This window comes from Parasteatoda tepidariorum, chromosome 2, assembly GCF_043381705.1.
Source record: "Parasteatoda tepidariorum isolate YZ-2023 chromosome 2, CAS_Ptep_4.0, whole genome shotgun sequence".
Taxonomy (NCBI): Eukaryota; Metazoa; Arthropoda; class Arachnida; order Araneae; family Theridiidae; genus Parasteatoda; species Parasteatoda tepidariorum.
Genome location: NC_092205.1, coordinates 70,589,542 through 70,611,661, shown reverse-complemented (window position 1 = coordinate 70,611,661; position 22,120 = coordinate 70,589,542). Strand labels below are relative to the sequence as shown.

The window sequence follows — 22,120 nt, the reverse complement described above, 5'->3', positions numbered from 1 at the left end:
TCATATATCATAGCAATACAAACATTTCCTTTGAAAGTGAGTATTATTCAATTCATTTTGTATTATTACTGTCGACAAACAGTGTATTTTATAAGTAAAACTTGAGACAGTAACCTTCATCTTCCTATTACAGCAATATTAAACTGAACGTATCTTCAAGTGTCAACTCTACTCTAACTCTCTATAACTCAACTCTAGAGTAAAATTTTAAGACATTATTTTTTATTGAATTTAAACTGCATTTGAGTAACAGGAAGAGGAAAAACAAGAAGACCTTTCAAGACTGAAGTGTATACAGATAAAATTATTAAATCGATTTTCGTGGGTTGTAGAATGGTCCTTGTAGTGTTTTTTTGCAAGTTTAACAGCCAACGATTTCTTAAATTCGAGTGTTAAACTTTTTATTCCATACTTTTCGCTGTAATTTTTTTATACCTTTTCATAATTGCGCATTTTTAAGTGTACATGTTTCCAGGCAGTAAAACAGAAAGTAACGTACATTTGTACACTTAAACAGCTGTGGCACTTACAAGAGAGATATTTGACTGGAATTGAATTTTCTGCGCACCACTGTTAAAAATCCAAAGATAAAACTACGTCATATATGATATATAAGACCTCATCGCTAAGTTTCTTAAATATTGCAAATAGAAATTCAAAAATAATGAAAAAAAGAACAAAATATCATTAAAAATATGCAATGTATTTTAATCATTTCCTTATTTTTAGAAATCAGAGAAGAAAACTCTGAGGATTAAAAAAGTTTCAAGACGTACTTTCATATTAACTGAAGACGCTTAACATTTTTTCTCTCTAGCGTATTTAGCATACTTTCAAATTTCAAAGGAATGAGATTTATGCAAAAAAAAGACTAAGAATAGTTCTATAATCCATTTTCCCAAAGTCTAAAAAATTTAAAAATATAGCTTGCGGATTAGGTTTAATACTTGTTAAGTATTATAAAAATTAAAATCAGTTCTTTCTGAATAATAATCATATAGAAACTAAATTTTTTGTTCACCTACTAATATAAAAAATCAAATGCTTAATATACTCTTTAAAAGCTGTCAAAAATCTTCAATATCACAAACATCAAACGAAAAATGCGTGAAATAAAATAAATAAGTGAAAAAAATGGCGAAAATGGTAAAGTTTTCCATCATTTTTCTCCCTAGATATCAGTGATAAAAATGTGAAGTGTATTAATATTTATCGAAGGACTTCATAATTTTTTCTCGATTCAACTCTTAATCGATTTTCAGATTTGAAAAGGAAAAAAAAAATGTTTATTAAAGTCAAAATGTTCTTAAAATGTCTCTTTTTTTAGTTCGAATAAAAATGTCAAAATACCTGCATATCGAATGATGGAAGGTGGAGCAGACTGGAGCTTTTCTGCATTTCTTATTTCTATCGAAGAGTCGTATCCTTTTGGAAGCCCTTTCAAAAAATGTTTCTTGTGTTTCGTAAGACCAAGCCACAAGTACATTTGTACTTTGGCCTGGATGGCCCATCCAGCTGGGCCAGAACCTTTTTTGCCAGGAAGCTAAATCAAAACAGTTTCAGAATTATAAAAATTCGTTTATCATTGTTTTTATTTACTCTACTTTAGTACCAGAATTTAGTGCTAGAGCTTTGATTACACTGGGGAATAAATTGCTTGTTGCATTTATAGTAATATTTGATCAAATTCGAATGTGGGGATTTTAAACCTGAAATTAATTTTACTCCTAATGCTACATTTTTTTAAATACCATCATTACTCTATTTTTTGTCGGAATTTACAAGTTTAAAAACGTTATATGTAACGGAGGGGATTGCGTAAATGTTGAAACAAACTTCTAAGGGAGTTAGGGCGCATCACCAGAATTAAAATTGAATAAGAACTCATACCCGGAAATGTCGTCTTACGTGGTTAGGGGCACGTCCCCAATTAAGACCTCTTCTTCAGAAGCACACGGACAATCAGTTTTTAGTTAACAGTTAGGCATGAATTCCTGTGCAATTTTAAACCTGATGATGTGCTCTAATTTTTCAGGAAGTTTGTCGCAACATTTATGCGACCACTTGTTATATAACGTTTTTAAAATTGTACATTTTAACAGAAAATAAAGTCCAAGAAAAATGACATCTGGTTAAATGTCATAGACTTGACGCAGATTTGAAATCAGCGATGCGAATGTATCTAAGATCTGTTACACGATCTAATGCCACAGAAAAAAAATTGTTGCCCAATGCTATTTCTAAAATTGTTTTTGTAATATTTTTAGATCAATCCAAATTTATAACGGAATTAGAACGTAAACAAAAATTATCCATGATGTGAAAAATAAAATAAAAAAGGTTACTATTTTATTAGAAATTTCATAACCTTAAAATAATAATTTAAATTTGTATTATGATAATATTACAGCGATGCTTAGATTACATTAATGGTCCTATACATGACTGGAGATTAGAAAAATTAAATGAGAAAGAAAGGTATGATTTGTACATTCTGTAAGGGAAACTAGATTTTGGTTCAACTAAGCTTAAAAATTGGATAAAAAATTTGCCGAAAACTGGCTCTCCTAGCTTAGAAAATAACTTCAAAATAAACATAATTTTCATTAACAATGTGCTGCCCTCTGATAGTAAGATTAACAGACATTAATAAAACTATTCTTGTTGAAATAGTCTGACTTGTGGCAATCGTTTGTTTGACAACTTTTCCAATAACAGCGCCATCTGAGAATGAATTTTGTGACTAATTTTGAAATTTGTGAGAAAGAACTGCATAATTTCTAAAGCAGAACACAAAAATCCGACCATCTGAGTATCATTTCGTCTTTTTCTTTTTTAAATTAGTTTTCCAAATCTTTTGTTATTTTGGAATATCGAATAATCATCAAATGTTTTTTTTTGCTTTTTACTCAATTTTTTTTCAAGTAATGTTTCTTTCCCACAGTTTTTGCAACTTGAAGAGTTAGTGCACATCTGTAGTTTATAGCCTTCTTCCATCACTGATTCACATAAAAATCTGCTGATCTTTCCTTTCATTATAGAAATAAAAAATTACTGCCATTGTATTGCATGCTGATTTCGCGTGAAACATATGTCATTACATAATTATAAATACCAAAAAAGAAGTCCTTCTATTTTCACGCCTATCCATACAATACCCATTAATGATTCTTCATCTACTTGATTTGTTCCTTTTCATCATCAGCTTTGGTCCGTTTTTATGTCTATGTTAATTATGCTGTACAACCATTACGTTATAGTTTTTATTGTATATCTAGTTGTATTTTATATCGTTGTATTTATATAGTCTGAAATATACACTCATGGACAAAAAAATTAGGGCACCAAGAAGGAGTAGTCAAAATGAAACGAAATTTCACATACGTAAATGACTACTTTGATATAAGTAAATGATTAGAAAATCAAAGAAAAACGATAATCTTTGATTATCTAATCATTTACTTACATCAAAGTAGTCATTACGTATGTAAAATTTCGTTTCATTTTGGCGACTCCTTCCTGGTGCGCTAATGTTTTTATCCTTGAGTGTATTTTAAAGCTTTTAAAATAAATATCTGCTTCGAAAAAATAGAAAAACACAGGTGAAATTGATCTGCTGTTGTTAATTCATTCACCGATTCACTAAAACGCTTATTCAGTGATTCACCAATTAACTGATTCGTTTATCCCTTCAGGACCGGCAGATAAAGAAAGCATTGCTTCCCCAGGCTGACAACCATCGTTTTAGGACAACAATTATGCTTATTAAAGAGTACCTACACATTATAATACGAGATATAATACGAAAGTACAACATTGAGATCACGTTTATATGATCTTGGATCATGAAGCGAGAATCGCGTGATTACATACATGTGATCATGGTCCTGAGAGGGTCAATGCGTCAATTCAATGGTTTTCATTTGTCTGAATCGAGGATTGGTTAACAGATTAATTTACCTAATTTTATAGTCAATTTTTTCTTCAATTCGGCGGCTACATCAAGACTGTTAGCTATGGGTGCTTATCTACGATATTTTTTTTTAAAAAGTAAATAATTATATGAAAAAAATAATGAGAGTTAAAGTTCTTTTTCTCCCGATTTACATAGGCTTATAAATAAAGATTTCGGAAATAAAATGTAATAACCCACACTTTTGCAGTTTAGTATTTTCTTAACTGCCGATTTTCCTGTCACAAACAATGTAAAAATGTATGTAGAAAGTAAGATATGTAGAAATAATGTGAAACTTTTTAAGAAAGTGAACTTGTACTGAATTTCTGTCTGCAGTTGAAAGTTGCTGCCAGTGGTTGAAAACTCTTAATGGTTATAACTTAAAATTCTATTCCCAGCATAGTTATAATTATGGAAAAAAAAGGTCCACCTTGAATAACTTTTGCTGAACTTACTTTTTCTGAATAAAAATTCCTTTTTTTCGATGGATTGGAAATCTGATACTCAAAATATAAAAAATACGATTTTCTTTAAAACTTCTGATTTTTCAAGAACTATTCGACCCATTCGTCCCTGATTTTGTATTTTCCAAGTAAAATTACACTCTTTACAATGATGCAAAAATTTATATACCTTACAATTCAAAAACGTTTTGACTATGATTAAATAAGATAATAATAAACAAAGTTTTTTTACTTGAAATTATTTTGGGATAAACGAATATTATAATAATGGGCTAAAAGTTTTCAATTCTCTTATAATGTTCTCGAGATATTACGAAATGCACTAACAGTAAAATTAACAGGGGTCAAGCCTTTTGACCATTCTCCTGACCAAATTATTGAGACCATATTTTCCAGATTACCAGTTACCCTCTATATTTTGAGAGTCAGAAATTCCGTTGAAAAAATCCATCCAAAAAAAAAAAGAAAGAAAAAAAGAGAGAATGTTTAATCAGAAAAAATACGTTTTCGTGTCTGATTTCGTAACTTAAAATATAATCTGCACCAATTAAGCAGCATATTTGAGATAACCTCTGGAGCCATTAAGACTGAGTCCTAGTTCGCTTTATTTTGTGCACCGTATGAAATTTTTATAAGATTATCACTTTTTACCACCGAGTTCTTCTTCAAATAAATAATTAATTTTATCGGAAAAAATCTCCCCCCAACTCTCTTATATTCTCTCAGCTGTTTCAAATGGAGCATCTCTTTATCGTAACTAGTATCATGGGAAAGCAATTACTTTTAGAAACAATGTCTGCACTCTGCCACAGTGTTTCCCGCTCTCTTCTTCCACAATAGAATACATGAGTTCCCTGGCGCAAAGTCTTTGGTAGGCAACTCTTTTACCACCGCTTATCATCCATACGAACACATCGGGCAATACGTGCTGCGGCTACAAGTAAGACCATCCATTAGTTACAGACATTTTACGTACACTAATGGGCTATTAAGTGAATAAAAACATTCTGCTTACATCATCCGTCAGGTTCCTTAGCTTCTTCAGAAACCCCTGGGCAGTTCTTAGTTTCTCTTTGATGGTATTCTTTGTGACGAGGGGTTTCATTGTCCTGGAGATGGTTGCGATGTGATCCTAAAGGATGAAGAGAAATTTAGTTACATTTTATTTCTATGAGGAAAAGCTTTAAGAGAGTCAAAGGACAAAAAAGAAAAGAATCAATATAGGGATTGTAATAGCTAAAACAGTTTTGGAATTTATTTTTTTCCCCTTTTCATTACATTATAAACAAGAATGTGGTTTCTATAAGTAATTTTATTTTACTTTTTAACCGGCGTTGAACAGCTGATCCAATTCTGAGTTGAGGACTATCAATGATCAACTCCATAGCCTTGTAATTTTGATGTAAAACTCAGATGAGAAGGGAACTACTGGATCAAGCAGTGGAACCAACTTAGTATTCGTGAAAGATAGCATTAGCGTTACATGATGAATAAAATCAAGAAAAATCCCACGGTTCGACGGCCAGGGAATTCTAACCTATGATTCGCCTACCTCTAAGAATCTTTCACGTCAGTACTGCACTCGGTACCAGCCACCGTTGGAATTGGAGCCTAGGTGACCTCACTGGGAGGTGAATGCTCTATCCCCAGAGCCACCGTGGCTCTCGATAAGTAATTGCAATTTTTTTTGCATAAACGATATGGATTGGCGTGTAAACATATATAAATTAAGTAGGCTTAAGTATCCAAGGTTTATTCAATTTATCACAAATTAATATTCGAGGGAAATAAGAAGGGTTATATCGAAAGGCTTTTTGTCAAGTTGTTACATCATAAGCCACAGAATTTTTTTTATAATCATTTGGAAACAAGTAAGCATTATAGTTTAGTAAAAACGTTCAATGATACAAAAATCTTAATTTTGTTATTACTTTGTAATAATTCGGACTTTAAACAGCCAAATTTTCGGAGTCGGAATCTTGGAAGAAATGGTCTAAATTGTTTTAAAATTTGGGATTTTCATAATTCATCTAAATAATTATCAAATTTATTTAAAAATAAAGGTAATGATTAACCTTTTTTTAAAAAAACTGTTTTGTAAAAAATAATTAAATGTAAAAAATGCAAAAAATAATTTGTATTTTTAGATTTTTAGATAGCATTTTAATAAGTAAAACCAATAGTAAAACCATGCAGTTTTTATTATTTTTATAATTATTTCTTTCTCTTAATTCTGTTAAACTCTCACGCGAAGAATGATTTGTGCAAACAAAATTTCGAGCTCAAAATATCTCGGGGAAACAATATTTCGTGAGCTAATTTTATTTTCTTGCGTGGTTTATCCAAATTATATTCATTTAGATTTTATGCTCATTAGATTTTGTGCACTTGTGATATTATTGAAGCAAAATTTTTTCTTCATTCCTTACGATATTTAGGTTAAAAAAACAGTGAAACTACATAGTAACAGCCATTTTTATTAAATTTACCAAAAGTTGTTTTAATATTTACCCACCCCCCTTTAAAAAAATTAAAAAGTTATTTTAAGCGTTTTTTATGATTTTGGTTAGGCAATTAATTTTTTAAAAATAAATGAATTATTTTGTTTTCAATATCTAAATATAAATTAATACATTGCTAAGTACATTGTTTAAGTAATTCATATACTCATATTTTCAAAAGATTTTTTATATGTCGTATAAAAATTTGAATTAAAAATTCAAAAAAGCGTTTTTATACTATTTTCATAAATAATAAAAACTACAATTAAAAATAAAGTATAAAGCAACATTTTATCCTTTTAAAAAATGATATTTTTCTCTTTTTTTCGTTGCAGCAGTGTATTGCAACAAAGGTACATATTTAATTAATGCAATCAAGTTTCTAATTAATGCTTATGATTCTAATTATGCGCTGGAAAAAGTAATATCTTGTTTAAACTATTTGAAAAAAGTTTTTCTTCATTTTAAAAATATTCAAAAATTGTATTCTTTTCTGAAAAAAAAAACAATTTAAATAACTATTGTTTTAATTGGATAAAGAGATTAGCACTTATTTTAAACGACAATGCATTATTTTTTTAATTCTTAAAGTTAATAAAAATATTTCTTTCATGAGATAAATTAAAAATTCTTTTCTAAAAGGCTTAAGTGTTTTAAAGCAACGAAACCCAGGAAGAGGAAAGAGTGATTTTTTTCATATTATGAAGTTATGCTAATTGCAAGGTTCATGAATTTAATTTCCTCTTTTCTTTTTCATGACTTCAAAATTTTTTTGCTTATTTATCACTTTTTTGCTTGAGTAATAGTTTTATTAGACAATTGGTGGAAGAAAGAAAAGTTCTATTGTCGAATTCCATTTTATCAAATTCCGAGGTCGAAAAACAATCATTATGCAATAACGATAATTTTTATTATATCGATATTACGAATTTGAACATTAACCAAAATTATTTTGTTACATTGGAATTTTTGGCATAAAAAATAATAAATATTTCACTGTTTTGACTTATTTGCACTCTGCATTTAGGAAAAGAAAAACAATGCAATATTTAAAAAGCTCACAAAAGCTATTAAATTAAAACAAACAATGAATTTATTAACTCTACCATCAGACAAATATGTATTTTGTAATTCTGTACAAATCATTTAATACTAGTAGGTACTACAAACTTCTCCAAATTATGTACATTTTAAAACAAAATTTCCGAAAGGATTTTTTTTCAATAAATATCTTTTTACAGCTTCCAAGTTGATACAGGTTTGTATAGCTGTATAAGTACCGATACGTTTTATTCAACGCGTTTTGTACTTTTGAAGAAAGGTAAAAATGTCTTGATCAAGAAGAGAAGAGAAGAATTGTTGCTTATTTTCGTCCTCGTTAAATTGGATAATCCATTTTGTAATATCATGTTTCAAATGCATTGCTTCTACGCAAATTCATTTGGGGATTCGAAAAAAATGTTCGTATCTTCAGAATTTTTGCCATTTCAATACAGGTCTTTTTAAGATGGTTCTGAAATCTATAATAAGTCATAAAAGGCTAGGGAATGAGGGAGGTTTTATAATGGCTATTGTTCTTTGCTAAACGCACTAAACACTTTTCAATAAAAAACATTTCAAGATTGTCACAATAAGCCCTCATTCATTGTAATCTGTGGCAACCATTGTAATCTTATCTAAACCAGGTTTTTATGGCTTTAGCCCTGCTGCGGGAGAAACAACTAAATTAAATTTGGTGCAAGCCCCATTATGCCAACCAAATTTGATATAGGATAAGAATATTGAAAAAATAAATAAATAACGTTAATATACTATAAAAAAACCAATAATATCATTCCAGAATTCTACGAACCTTCAACACTTAAGTGAGTAATTATTAAAGGAGTGGACGCAGCGTGGCCAAATTGGTGCTCTTTTTCAGCCAGAAAAAAAAATGTAAATTTTATTTTCCGATTTATATGAAGATTTGTCAGGGCAAAAAACTGAGTTTTGGTTCATTACATTAGTTTTGCAAGTCGTATGTTGGACAGACCTATAGTGAATAAATTATTGATGTGCAGTTAAATAAGACTTAAACAAGACCTAATAATATCACTCTTCATCTCTTCCGAAACGATCTCTTCATGTTCTATTTTCTCATAAAAATTTGTGAAGTTAGTCATCGATATACACACAAACTAAATTTTAATTTCATTGTTATTTCAATTTAACTAATAGGTTATTACCAGAAGTTTTTATTCAAATGCAACACCGTTAAATTGAAACACATATACATATTTTAAGATTTTTTAAAATTATTTCTGAAAGCATGTTGTTGGATGCTGTAGAAGTCTGGGTTTAAACATTACAATATAAACAAATACTATGAAATCATTGTTTCAAGTTGCGTCGAAGAGTTCTACAATATGGGTCAACAGATTAAGAAATAAAACTTATCGTACAGATTCCTAATGTTTAGATTCATTTTCATTTTCATTTGAATTTAACTAATGGATTATTACCAGAAGTTTTTATTCAAATGCAACACCGTTAAATTGAAAAACATATACATTATTTCACGATTTTTTATATTGTTTCTGAAAGCTCGTTGTTGAATATTGTAGAAGTTTGGATTTAAACATTACAATATAAATAAATACTAAGCAGTCATTGTTTCAAGTTGCGTCGAAGAGTTCTACGAGTACAATATGGGTCAGCAAAGTGCGAAATGAAACTCATTGTTAACATTCCTAAAGATTAGATTCATTGTCATTTTAATTTAACTAATGGATCATCACCAGAAGATTTCATTTAAATGCAACACTGTTAAATTGAAAAACATGTACATTATTTCACGATTTTTTATATTGTTTCTGAAGGTGCGTTTTTAAATACTGTAGAAGTCTTGGTTTAAACATTACAATATAAGCAAATGCTATGAAATCATTGTTTCAAGTTGCGCCGAAGAGTTCTATAATATGGGTCAACAGACTACGGAATAAAACTCATTGTTAAGATTCCTAAAGTTTAGATTCATTGTCATTTTAATTTAACTAATGGATCCTTACCAGAAGTTTTCATTTAAATGTAACACTGTTAAATTGAAAAACATGTACATTATTTTAAGAATTTTTATATTGTTTCTGAAAGCACGTCGTTGAATACTGGATTTAAACATTATAATATAAATAAATACTATGTAATCATTGTTTCAAGTTGCCCCGATGAGTTCTACAATATGGGTCAGCAGAGTGCGAAATAAAACTCATTGTTCAGATAAAGTCAACTAGTGTAAAATTAGTAGTTAATCGAAAAGCTTTAAGTGCTTTAAAGTTATCCTGCGTTATCACCCTATGAATAGTCAATGAAGGCTTTGTTAGCGATTCTAGAATTTTGGAATGCAGTCACGCCTTTGACTTCGAATTATTTCCAAAATACACTAATGAATAAGACACCGAGGCAACTGCTTCGATTTCCATGAAATGCCAGAATTCTGAACGAGGGGAGTGTATGCATTTTTCATTCACAATGGATTACAAATGGGGAAGCATTTCCATTTGTTCTGTCTTACAACTAATGACTTTGCTGATTTATAAGATAGATGTTAAAGATGTGAAAATAGGTAAGAATCCTTCATTCTGTATACAAAATTACAAGGAAAGATGTAAATGAAAAGGAAATGTTTTGCAATTTGAAAGTTTATGTCATATCTTAGATTATTTGGAAAAAGGCTCCTTTGTTAAATCGTTATTAAATCTTAATTATACTGTCCACGGAGTTACGTTGATCATTCAAAATATTATTGCCATTTGAGTTGCTTAGAATATGTTTAGAAATTCTCAGAAATAAAATGAAATGACATATGTAAATAGCTGCAGATAGAAAATGGGATTATTTTTTTTCTTTCATAGAGAAGTTTAAGCATTCAAGTTTAGGGGAAATAATGTCAATGATTCTGCACATGTGTACAGATGAAGAATTAGTAATTTAAAACGAAATCTCCTTTTTTTATTGTTATATGCCTTTTGACAGTTCGGGAAAAAATGTGGTTGCCGTTAGTTTTTTGAAAGCTCTGTCATCGCACTAACGTTTTTTGCCTAAATTGTTTTGCCTAATTATGTTTTTTTGCCTAAAATATGCTATTTCCATACCTGCTGCAAGTTAGCAACAGTTACTCGTTACTGTTTGGTCAAGTTTACCCGATTTTTAGTCAGGAACAGTTCTATTGTAACTTGCCATTTTTTCTTTGTTCTTGTTCCATTTTCGTTACATACCTTTTTAACTAAAAATGGCGCTAAACGTAATATGAAGAAAAGCCACGATTTTGAGAGATTGAAAAGCGCTTGTGGTCTAATTTTTTATGTTTAAAAATTTACTTCAATGATATCTTATCTTCGCTGATAAAAATTTGCAAAAAATGAGAAGAATAAGGCAATGATTTTGATAGATTTAATATAGCACGAAAATGTTACCATTTTGGCGATTTTTAAGAAAAAGTTTAATAGCTTTTAAAATATTTAAGTTATTGGTCAGTTCTAAAGATCAAATAGTTCTTCATGGCAAGATTCAACTTTGCTTCAAGCGTAACTGTGTGCAAACTGTGGCCTTTTTAAAAATTTGTTTTGGCAAAAAAGATCTTAAAAACCATTTTAAGGATTTTTTATTCTAAATTCTTTCACCAAAGAATGTAAACAGGCCACATTTTTACTTTTTAAAACCGAAGCAAAGCTATAAACTTAAAGTATATATATGCTATCTTGTTTAAAAGTATTGTCTGGATTTCTAATCAGACAAGCAGTTAAAATATATTTGAAAAATATTATACTTCTGAAAAAAGACTGTTAGTTTGTGAAGTTTTGCCCAACTAGAGAAAAATCATCAAAAATAATGAATAATTTTAATTGTTTGCCCTTTTTATGCAGCTTTGGGGTAACTTTATTATTAAAGTTACTATTATTAAGTATATAGTTTAATACTTTATTATTAAGTATTAAAAAATCAGATCACAACCGCTTTCTTTAACGGAAAAATATTGTCTGTTATTCACGTTGATATTTCTCTGAATTTTCATAATTAGTATAAAACTAAGTAGCTTAAAATGTACATAACTGATCCTAACAATAATGAAAACTATTGCTCAACAGCTTTAAAAAATGAATATCATTCGTTGAGAGGCGTTATTTTATTTGATGTTAGAGCTCTCGAAGAACAGCCTTGAAAGGGAGCAAATAAGTTACCAAATATGTAAGTAAGTATAAAAATAAGTAACTAAATTATTGGTGTTAGATTATTCATTGCAAGTGAGTGGTTGACATGAGCTTTAACATGTCTTTTGCAGTAGCACTCAATACTTTATATCTTAATATTTTTCTCAATTGCATTGTTACATGCATTTTGCCAAATGCATGTGTTACATGCATTTGGCCTTCATATAAAATATTCATTGTCAAACTGAAGTGTTTTTCCTAGTGTAACGAGCGCACAGAATATCTTAACTCGAACAGATAAATATTTGTTTCTGCACTTGACTTCAGATTTCTTTTCTGTGTAAAGTTTCAAATTTAAAGATTACTAAGATAAACATTAATTTAACTAAGTTAATCTGTATTAAGCTTATTACTGCAAACTCACTACGTGGATATCTAACTACATGTATTTTATTTAGGTATAATCATGTGGGTTAAAACACACACAATAGCACGGGTTTATTTAGATTTTAGCATTAAAAACCAAAAAGTTCATTGTAAACTGAAGGGAGTTTCAGACCATGAAAATTGTAGTTTTCATTAAATGCACAATATTTGATTAAAAGTTACTGCAATTCTTTTGCTGATTGCAAAAAATCCTTTCTTCTTTTTTTCTTAAATTTTTTTAAACTTTCATGATACATAGAAACCTCGGGTACCACGGAGGTTGCTCTTATTTTTTCCACTTACGCAGGGTTATTCATAATTCCCTCCGGGGTTTTCGAAGCGTTATAGTAAAAAAACGAAGACGAATATGGCAAAAAAGAACATATGAAATTATTTCGAAAGTATTAAAGTTTTAATTTAAGCAGTTGCCGGTAGATGGCAGTAACATGTACCACTGAAGCCACTTGTAGTAAACATAAGGTTGTAGTAAACAGAGGGAATTATGAATAACCTTGTATACAAATTTAAAAATTTATGATATAACTTATATCACTGATATACAATATATATGGACAAAAAAAATTAACAATGTCAGTGCAAAATACACTTAAAAAAATCAAATCGCTTGAAGAAATGTTATACAAAAAAGTAAAATCAGTTGCATTTTAAATAAAAACAACCAGTTTTGATTTGAAATATGTTAAAATGGAGAGAACGAGTTACGAAAGTCAAAATTAATCTTCAGTTTAAGGGTAATGAATAATCGGAAATTGGTACAGTCAACTTGGTTCACGATAACGATTCTTCATTGATTCTCCGACATCAAGATTAATATCCTTCTAAGAGAAATTGATTTCTTCAGTTTGTTATTTGTATTACTTTCGTGATACCTGTTCGTAAAGGAGTTCTTGATAAATGAGATGTCTGTGGGATTTTGCGTGGTGTTCGTATTACAGTATTTCCTGTATTGAGTTTTGGAAAAGTGGTTATTATAGTATGAATTTTCGACCAGTTAATTTTACTTGCTGCTAATTTTATATTGTAAATTTCAAGCTGCCAGTTTATTTGTAATGGATAGTCATGGTACTCGCATATATTTATTTAATCGTTGAATAACGTGATAGGATGCAGATTAACCCATTCCTTTTCGCTCCCGTGAAATTTCCGGGATGGAATGTTCAGTAGTAACGCTCAAATAAGAATAAAACTAATTCATTTCTTTTGCCCGGAAAACATTTTATTTCTCATTTTTCACACCAGATGGCAGTACCAGGATTTTTTAAAGATAATTGTAGATAGTTAGTTAATTTTAAACTAGATGTCAGCACTAATCAAACACGTATATTTGGCAAAATAGGCACTTTTATGACCGTTTTCCTGAAAATTAACCGATCGTTAAGGGGTTAAATAAAATTGTACGGGTTATAGAATTATAATTGCTTACGTATAAAGTACTTTATTTCTACCATGACGGCTGGCAAACAAGAAATTCTTTTTTTCGAAGCTATGATCGCTACATACCTTTGTAAAGAATACTTATGTGATTTGTATGCTGCCATTTCAAAGAAACGTTTCTTTCATTTCTTTCTTTTTTAAAAAACATATAAAATAAACATATATATAATATGCTAGGTCTTAGCATTTTTTATATATAGAGAGTTAGCATTTGCGTATAAGTACAGTGTAATTTGTTGACAATTGATGCATCATTATGAAAGTGAGAATTGTTTACTTGCCAGCTCTCTTTGACAAAGCTTGGTTCTTTCTTTGTCCAGCTTTGTTTTAGTCGATGCACTACCACCAGCTCCTTTTAGAATCGTCAGAAAACGACTGCAGAAAACAAAAAGAATCAGTAAGAAAATTAGCACCAGAACTAAACTTTAAAATATTGAACTTTTCACATTACTTCGACAAGTTTTTAAAAATCATTTTTATCGTACCATTTTCAGTTTTAGTAAAATTTAACGCACAAGTGTATTGGAGCTGCCATTATTAAGTAATACAAAGTTTACAAGAAAAGTGGCTCATGGACCCATTCGGATTCTGTTCAAGCTAATGAAAAGTTGGGATTAACTTTTGCTTGAAATAAATATTTTGTTCGAAACTCATATGTTGCCTCAGGTGATTCCATTTGTGTTGTAAAAATTTCAAACAATTTTAAAAAAAAAGAAAAAAAAAACTTTTTGAAAAATAGTGAGGGTCGGTAGTAAAAAAAAAAACGAAAAACAATTACCACACTGTGAAAAAACTATAGACTGAACTACCAGAATATGGTAAAATTTACCGGGTCTCTGGCTCTGTGGCAACCCTAAAAATCTCGATAATTTTTATCGAAGTACCTTGAATATTATTTCGGTGAATTCATTACCAATTCATTATAATCACGTGTAATAAAGCCATCATATAGCTTTATTACATGTGATAAAATTTGGTAAATGTCGTAAAATTTGGTAATTTTATCATGTTACCTTAGAGCATGATATAAAAACCATTTATTCGGTAAAATTTATTTTCCAGTCTTGTATTTTTTACTAAATGCGTGATAATAAGAACTATAATTTTGAAAACCAAAATTTCCTTTAAACTGTTGCCATGTGAACGGAGAAAATTACTAAATAGTTTAAATACTGTATATTTCGGTTTTATTAACCAAAATTACGATATTTTGCATATTTTAATTTTATTAACCAGAATAATGAATTTTTAATGTTATTACCATACAATACTATAATTTTTCCAGAATTTTTTCGCCATGCACTTTTTATAGTTTGAATATTTTGTTCTGAACGTACTAATTTTAAATTTTTATAAAATTTCCGAGCCTTTAAGTTGCAATTTAACTAATGAAAAAATTTTGGAAAATACTTTTCTTTACCATTGAAGAATGAGAAAAATAATTTAGGATAAAATTATTATTTATCGCAAATTTATGTCAATTTGCATTTACTTGCTATTGCAGTGCTTATATTTCCACACGAAAGTTTTTATAACTTAATTTGTTACATTTTTTCATAAAGTTTTATCAAAATGGGACATAATAAAACAGTAACCATCGGTCAACATGATGCGAAATGATAAAAACACATGAAAAAACAACCAGGTCTCTATTAGGTTATATAATCAAGAATTATATAATAAAATTTTATAATCTCAATAATTAAAACATATTATAATTTAATTAATAATAATTAAATTAATAATTAAAACATATTATAAATAAATTATTAATAATTAAATTAATAATTGAAATTTATATGATTCAGTGTATTTAAACTTCTAAACTTCTTCCTGACAATGACATGTAAAATACATAATAAATAGAAGATGTTATCAACAGTTATTTTTTCCTTACAAGTTTTATTATAGCAGTAAGTTATTTCTTAGGGGAAAAAAAACAGACTTTACTATTTTTTTTTCAAAAACATTTCCTATTTGAAAAGTAATTTCCGTACTAGCAGTCATTTTTTTTACTTAGCGTAATTTTTGTTAAAAAAATATACCTTTCGTAAGTTTTTCATTAAGGAATCTGTTTGTAAAACCATTCATATTGTTTCTTTAAGCCTTGATTAACATCACAACTGCTTTAAATCCCTTATTTTAGGACTCTGTGATTTTATAAGACTTTAATTTCATAAGTACATAAAATAACGTTAAAAAAACATAAATATTCTCTCAAAAAAGACGTATGAACGTTTTGGTACTATAATGAAGCACTTTCTTCTGTGCTGAAACAAAGAATATGAGAAAAAGATCGATAAATTACAAACAAACAGGATAAACTACAAGCAAACAAGTAGCATTAAGAGAAGAACCAATGGGATAAGGGAACAAAATCGGACCTAAGCTCTTTGATTTTGCTCCTCTACAATGTAAAAAAATTCAGGATCAAATTACAATAAAAATTACCGGCACTCGAAGTACCAGTACTTTTTACCGTAAAATCCATTTTTACCGGAGCAAGTTACGGAACAGAAAAATATGATATATCGTAATTTTCGCTGTAACTATTACCGCAAAATCACGGAATCACTCTAAATATATAAATATTACTGTAAAAAAATTACGGTAGAATATTCTAAAGTAAATATAGATTTTACTGTGAAAAAGATTTTTCTGGATGACGCTGACGTACCCAAAGTACCGGGACTTTATACTATCGGGATTTTTTCCGGAATTTTTCACCTGGAAATCCGGATCCGGAAAATTTTACAGTGTATTGTATTGTTTTGAGTTCTGTTAAGTAATATATATTGTATCTGCTGAAAACTTTACTAAAAAGTATCACTTAAACTAAATAAATTAATTTGAAAAAAATTTCGAAAACTGATATTTACTAATAAAAGATAGTTTAGAAAACGTTATAATGGCAAAATCTTGGTAATTCTTATTGATTTGTATTTTTAGATTTCATCACATCCAAACGTATGGTGGATTTTTTCTATAGAATATGTCGCGCATTAATTTTGTAGTAAAGTTTGGAATGTTCGTTTTGTTGTGGATCATAATTTTGTGTTTCGTGCATGTTAAATTACGATCGTCTTCTGAATAAAGGCAACGTTCAATGCCGTAAATTAGGTTTATGGTCATATTTGCAAGAATATGATAACTGTCAAAACATCTTGACAAAATAGTTATCTTATACTTAATATATTGCTCTTAGAAGGAACTTTTTTTTGCTCGCAATATTCGGAATTGTCTATTAACTTTTCAATTTTTATATAGAGATTCGAATTCAAGGAATAATTATGAATAATGATCTTTTAACATTTCTATATTTCTCTAGTTTAATAAATAGTTTCATGAGTAAAAAATAAAATCGTTAAATCGTTGTTGTACATTTATGCCATATTTGTTTCCAAAGTAGCCATAAATGTATTGTTGGGAAGTGAACTATCTTTATAGTGCTACGCTGCGTTAAAAAGTATGGCTAAAACTACTATAACTATAGTCCCATTTACCGTATTTCTTGCTCTATGGGAAAATTAAAAAGCTCGTTAGTTTTTTCCGATGTCCTTTGGAAATAATTTTTGTAAAAGTAACATTAAAGTATGGTTTTATAATATATGGTAAAATTAGATAAATATGCAAAAATTTGATAATTTTATCATTGTGCCTTAGAGCATGGCATAAAATCCATTTATTTCGTAAAGTTTACTTTTCAGTTGTGTATTTTTTTACTAAATGTGTGGAAATAAGATCTAAAGTTTTGAAAATCAGAATTTCCAGTAAACCGTTACCATATGAACTTATACTTCATATCGTAGTTTTATTCGGAATTTCATACCGTATACTTCATTGGTCAATATTTCTTATTATTTTCTCTTATCTTTCTTGTAACTTCTCCTGCTTCAATATTCCATCACGTGTTTTGACACTAACAAAGGTGCTTCATTACAGCAAGGAAACAAGTACATCACTGTTTCATGACAGATTTTAGATTTTTTTCATATTTCATTTTATAAATTTTATTATACATAACAAAGAATTAAGTACTCCTTATTTTTATTTAATTTTTACTTCAAAAACATTTAGTCTTTAAAAGAATGGTTTAAAAGATAATCTTTAAACTGGAAAAGATTCTATTCTTTAAATCATAAATAACACACATCCTATTTACCATAGTTCCTTTACAAAATTCTTCCATCAATCTTTTCCGGGATTACTTATTTTCTTATTCAAATATACTAACAGAACGAAGGAAGTTACTTACTTACAACCCGTCCCCAACTCCTCCAGAACTCCCCGTAATCTCTTATCGGCATGTGGCTTCTCCAAGCGGATCATTTCTTGTACATCAGACAATCCCTCCTCCTGTACACAAAGGAATTAATAAGTTAAACGTCAACAAGCTAAGGAACTTTTAGATATCAGAGAGTATCTGCTCTGAATTCTGATGAAGCTTTCAACAAGTCTAGACGTGTTAAGGAAAACTATTTATTTCTCTAGGAGCACATCGAATTATATCTAGTGTGACAGACAATAATTAATTTGGAGAATAAATAGTTTCAAAGTTTGGTTTAATGAAATAGATACCTTTTTTAAATTGCTTGTGACAAATTTCAAAACAGTAATTTAAGGTTACGATCGCATTAAAATACATTCTATCAGAAGATATTTAATCTGCAAGGATTATATGAAAGATTTATGTAGATATTTTAATTAAAATATATATAGATAGTCAACTGGGATTGATATTGTAAGGCAATAAGACTGGAATTTTTTTTGTACACATTAAAAATTAATCTGGATTACTTAAAAAAAAATGATATGCGTTTTGGAAAATTTACTGATTCAAAATTCCAGTTATTTCTTTCGATTGAAAATAATTGCTGAAAACATTTCAATTGAAAATAATAAGTTGAACGTCAACAGGCTAAGAAACTTTTAGAAATCGGTGAGTATCTGCTCTGAATTCTGATGAAACTATCAACAACTCTAGACGCGTTTCAGAAAACTATTTATTTCTCTTTGATGCCATCGATTATATTTAGTGTCCCACGCAATAATTTATTTCTCTAGAAAATAGTTTCAAAGCTTTGTTTAATTAAATAGTTTCCTTTTTTAAGCTCTGACAAATTTCAAGAGGGTAATTTAAGGTAACGATCGTATTGAAACACAGTCTATCAGATGATATTTAATCTGTAAGGAATACATGAAAGATCTATGTAGATATTTTATTTAAAATATGGATAGATAGTTAACTGGGATTGATATTGTGATGTAACAAGACTGGAAATTCGCTTTTATTCAGTTAAGTTTTATAAGTTAATGTAAATTTTTATAAGTTAATGTAGCTTACATGAAAACAACTAATATGTATTTTGGGAAAACTCCTGATTAGCAATTCAACTTATTACTTTCGATTGAAAATAATAATTTAATAGAACTTGAGACTCAGCAGTGATGTTTTTTCTTACAATAATTATTTAACTGAACTTACAGTGTTTTAGTTTTGATAATAAGTTAGTAATCAAACTTGAAACGTTTCATTATTGAGAATAAGTATTTGATTACACTTGCAATGTTTTATTTTTGATAATAAGTTAGTAATCAAACTTGCAACGTTTTATTTTTGAAAACAAATATTTGATAACGCTTGCAATGTTTTATTTTTCAAAATAATCATTTAATTAAAATTGCTATGTTTTTCTTCTGACAAAAAATATTTAATTAAACTTACAATGTTTCATTCCTGACAATAATTATTCAATCAAACTAGCAATGATTTATTTTTGACAATAATAATTTAATTAAAATTGCAATGTTTCATTTCTGAAAATAAATATTTAATAAGACCGTACCAATGTTTTGTTTCTGACTGTAAATATTTCGAGAGACTTGTAATGAAAAATAATGTTTTGTGTCTGAGAAAAATTGTATAAGGAAAATTGTAATACTACTATGTTTTATTTCAGACAATTAAGCAGATTTTTGGAAGAACATGTTAAGTGATATTCTAGAAAATATGAGAAACTAAGTCTTAGAATGAGAAATATGTACAAATACCTCATTTTCTATTCGAAAAATTTTTACGAGAATAAATTAATATAACACGTGAAAATGCTACATAAGTGCCTTAATAGTCTTACAACATGAATGGTATGGTAAATATTTTTCCAAGATGAATGGGTTAACATTTTTACTGCACAAATGATATAGTAAGTATTTTTATTACATATCCACTAGAAGAATACGATTTCAACTTAAGTGGGAATACCAGTGTGATTTTCATAAAAGAGGCATTTTTTTGCTAAGTAAAGATTTTTGGTAATCAATAACAAAGCGTACAACGTATAATCGCTTAATATAATATGGATTTTACTTACCAATTTATCTCCTATTTTTGACAACACATTAGAACTGTACATTCTTCGTCGATGATCTTGCCATATGCTTCTAACCCACACGCATGGTTTGTTATCTCCATAAGAAATGTAATAATACTGCCTGCAACACATTTTACGCTTATTGTATATTTTTTTATAACATAAAATTTTATCAGTACAAATAATATAAAGCTTATGAATATAAAGAGCTATTTAGAAAAAAAAAGAAAATCTCTTCTTGTAAAAAGCTTAAAAATGCATAATTATAATATGATTATAAAGAACTTGTCTTTATAAAGAACTATTTGGAAAGAAATAATCCCTTCAAGTAAAAATATCTTAAAAAATATGATTTTTATAAACATGATTATAATATGATTATAAAGAGCTTATGATTATGAAGAACTATTTATAAAGAAATAATCACTTCTTGTAAAAAGCTTAAAATTTAGGATTATAATAAAATGATTGCAAAGAATTATTCAGAAAGAAACAATAAGTTCTTGCAAAAAGCTTTAAAAAATATAATTATAATAAACATAGCTATAATACGGTTATAAAGAACTTATGATTATAATAAATATGATTATAATACGATTATAAAGAACTTATGATTATAAAAAAACTTTCTGGAAAGGAACATTCACTTCTAGTAAAAAACTTTAAAATAAGATTATAATAAAAATGATTATAAAGAACTATTTTGGTAGAAAAATTAATCTCTTGTTAAATGCTTAAAAAACATAAAAAGAAAAAGAAATAATACATTTGATAAAGATATGTAATGAAACTATAAAATTTTTTATTTTGTTATCATTCAATATTTAAAAAAATAAGAAATTTGTCATGACGAATATTAGAAACACATCAAAGTGTCATTCGACAATCAAGCTGGCTTTGATATTTGTCATTTCGTCTTCTACACTAGTGGTTGGAAAGATTAGTATAGCATTTTATTTCTTCTTTTTATAAATAGTATACTTAAAAAAATTATATTTCGTCTTTTTTTGCTTCATTTTTTAATAGGATTCTGAATCTATACATACATTAGGAATGATAATTGCGGGACATCTTGTGCAAGAATTATACTTTAAAGTGAAACTGATACACTGACACTTGTATATGCTGATACTTACATACTTATATATACTGATACTTATATACTTATCTATACTGATACTTATATACTTAGATATATGGGAATTTATGTACCTATATATACTGATACTTATATTTGATACTGATTACAATACTATTGTAGACTTATTATATACAAACTGATGTAAAAATATTTTGTAGCTTCCATGATACAAATATTTCCATTTTTGAAGTTTAAGATATTTAAATTGTTTTCATAATGAAACAGTTAAATATGGAAAAAATGTACTTTTATCATTTTTGTTTAAAATCAAACTATACGTTATTTCTCACTAAGAGACAAGAAAGATAGATTTGCAAAGACTTGAAATTGACTTTTAAGTTTTCAGCACGCATGAGGTTCTAGAAACATCGAAATTACTTTCTCTATTTTCAGGGGGAAATTAAAAATCAGGAGCTTGTCAGAGAATCCTGTGATTGTGAGCGAAACTCTTCAGCTTTTGCCTTGGAGCTCGTAAATCGATTATAAAAGAGTTCGTCGGCGAGAAAGTGCAATTTCATGTTTAATACAAATGGAAAATATAAGTTAGGGAAATTAAGCTTCTTTATCTTAGAATTGCTTGGGTGTAAAGTTCAAACATGACTCACTAATTTTAGATTCATA

At 28.5% G+C, this 22,120-nt stretch overlaps 1 protein-coding gene across 1 annotated transcript in view; it reads right to left on the bottom strand.

The window, feature by feature from the left end:
* Nucleotides 1-22,120, bottom strand: part of LOC107436426 (otoferlin-like) — a 341,056-nt gene that overhangs the window by 57,115 nt on the left and 261,821 nt on the right. Inside the window, exons 19-24 of the mRNA XM_071177705.1 lie at nt 20,359-20,479; nt 18,243-18,343; nt 14,269-14,362; nt 5,435-5,551; nt 5,201-5,353; nt 1,351-1,543 (exon numbers count right to left, since the gene is read on the bottom strand). Of these exons, the coding sequence (XP_071033806.1) occupies nt 1,351-1,543; nt 5,201-5,353; nt 5,435-5,551; nt 14,269-14,362; nt 18,243-18,343; nt 20,359-20,479 (779 nt within the window). The remainder of the gene's footprint in view (nt 1-1,350; nt 1,544-5,200; nt 5,354-5,434; nt 5,552-14,268; nt 14,363-18,242; nt 18,344-20,358; nt 20,480-22,120) is intronic.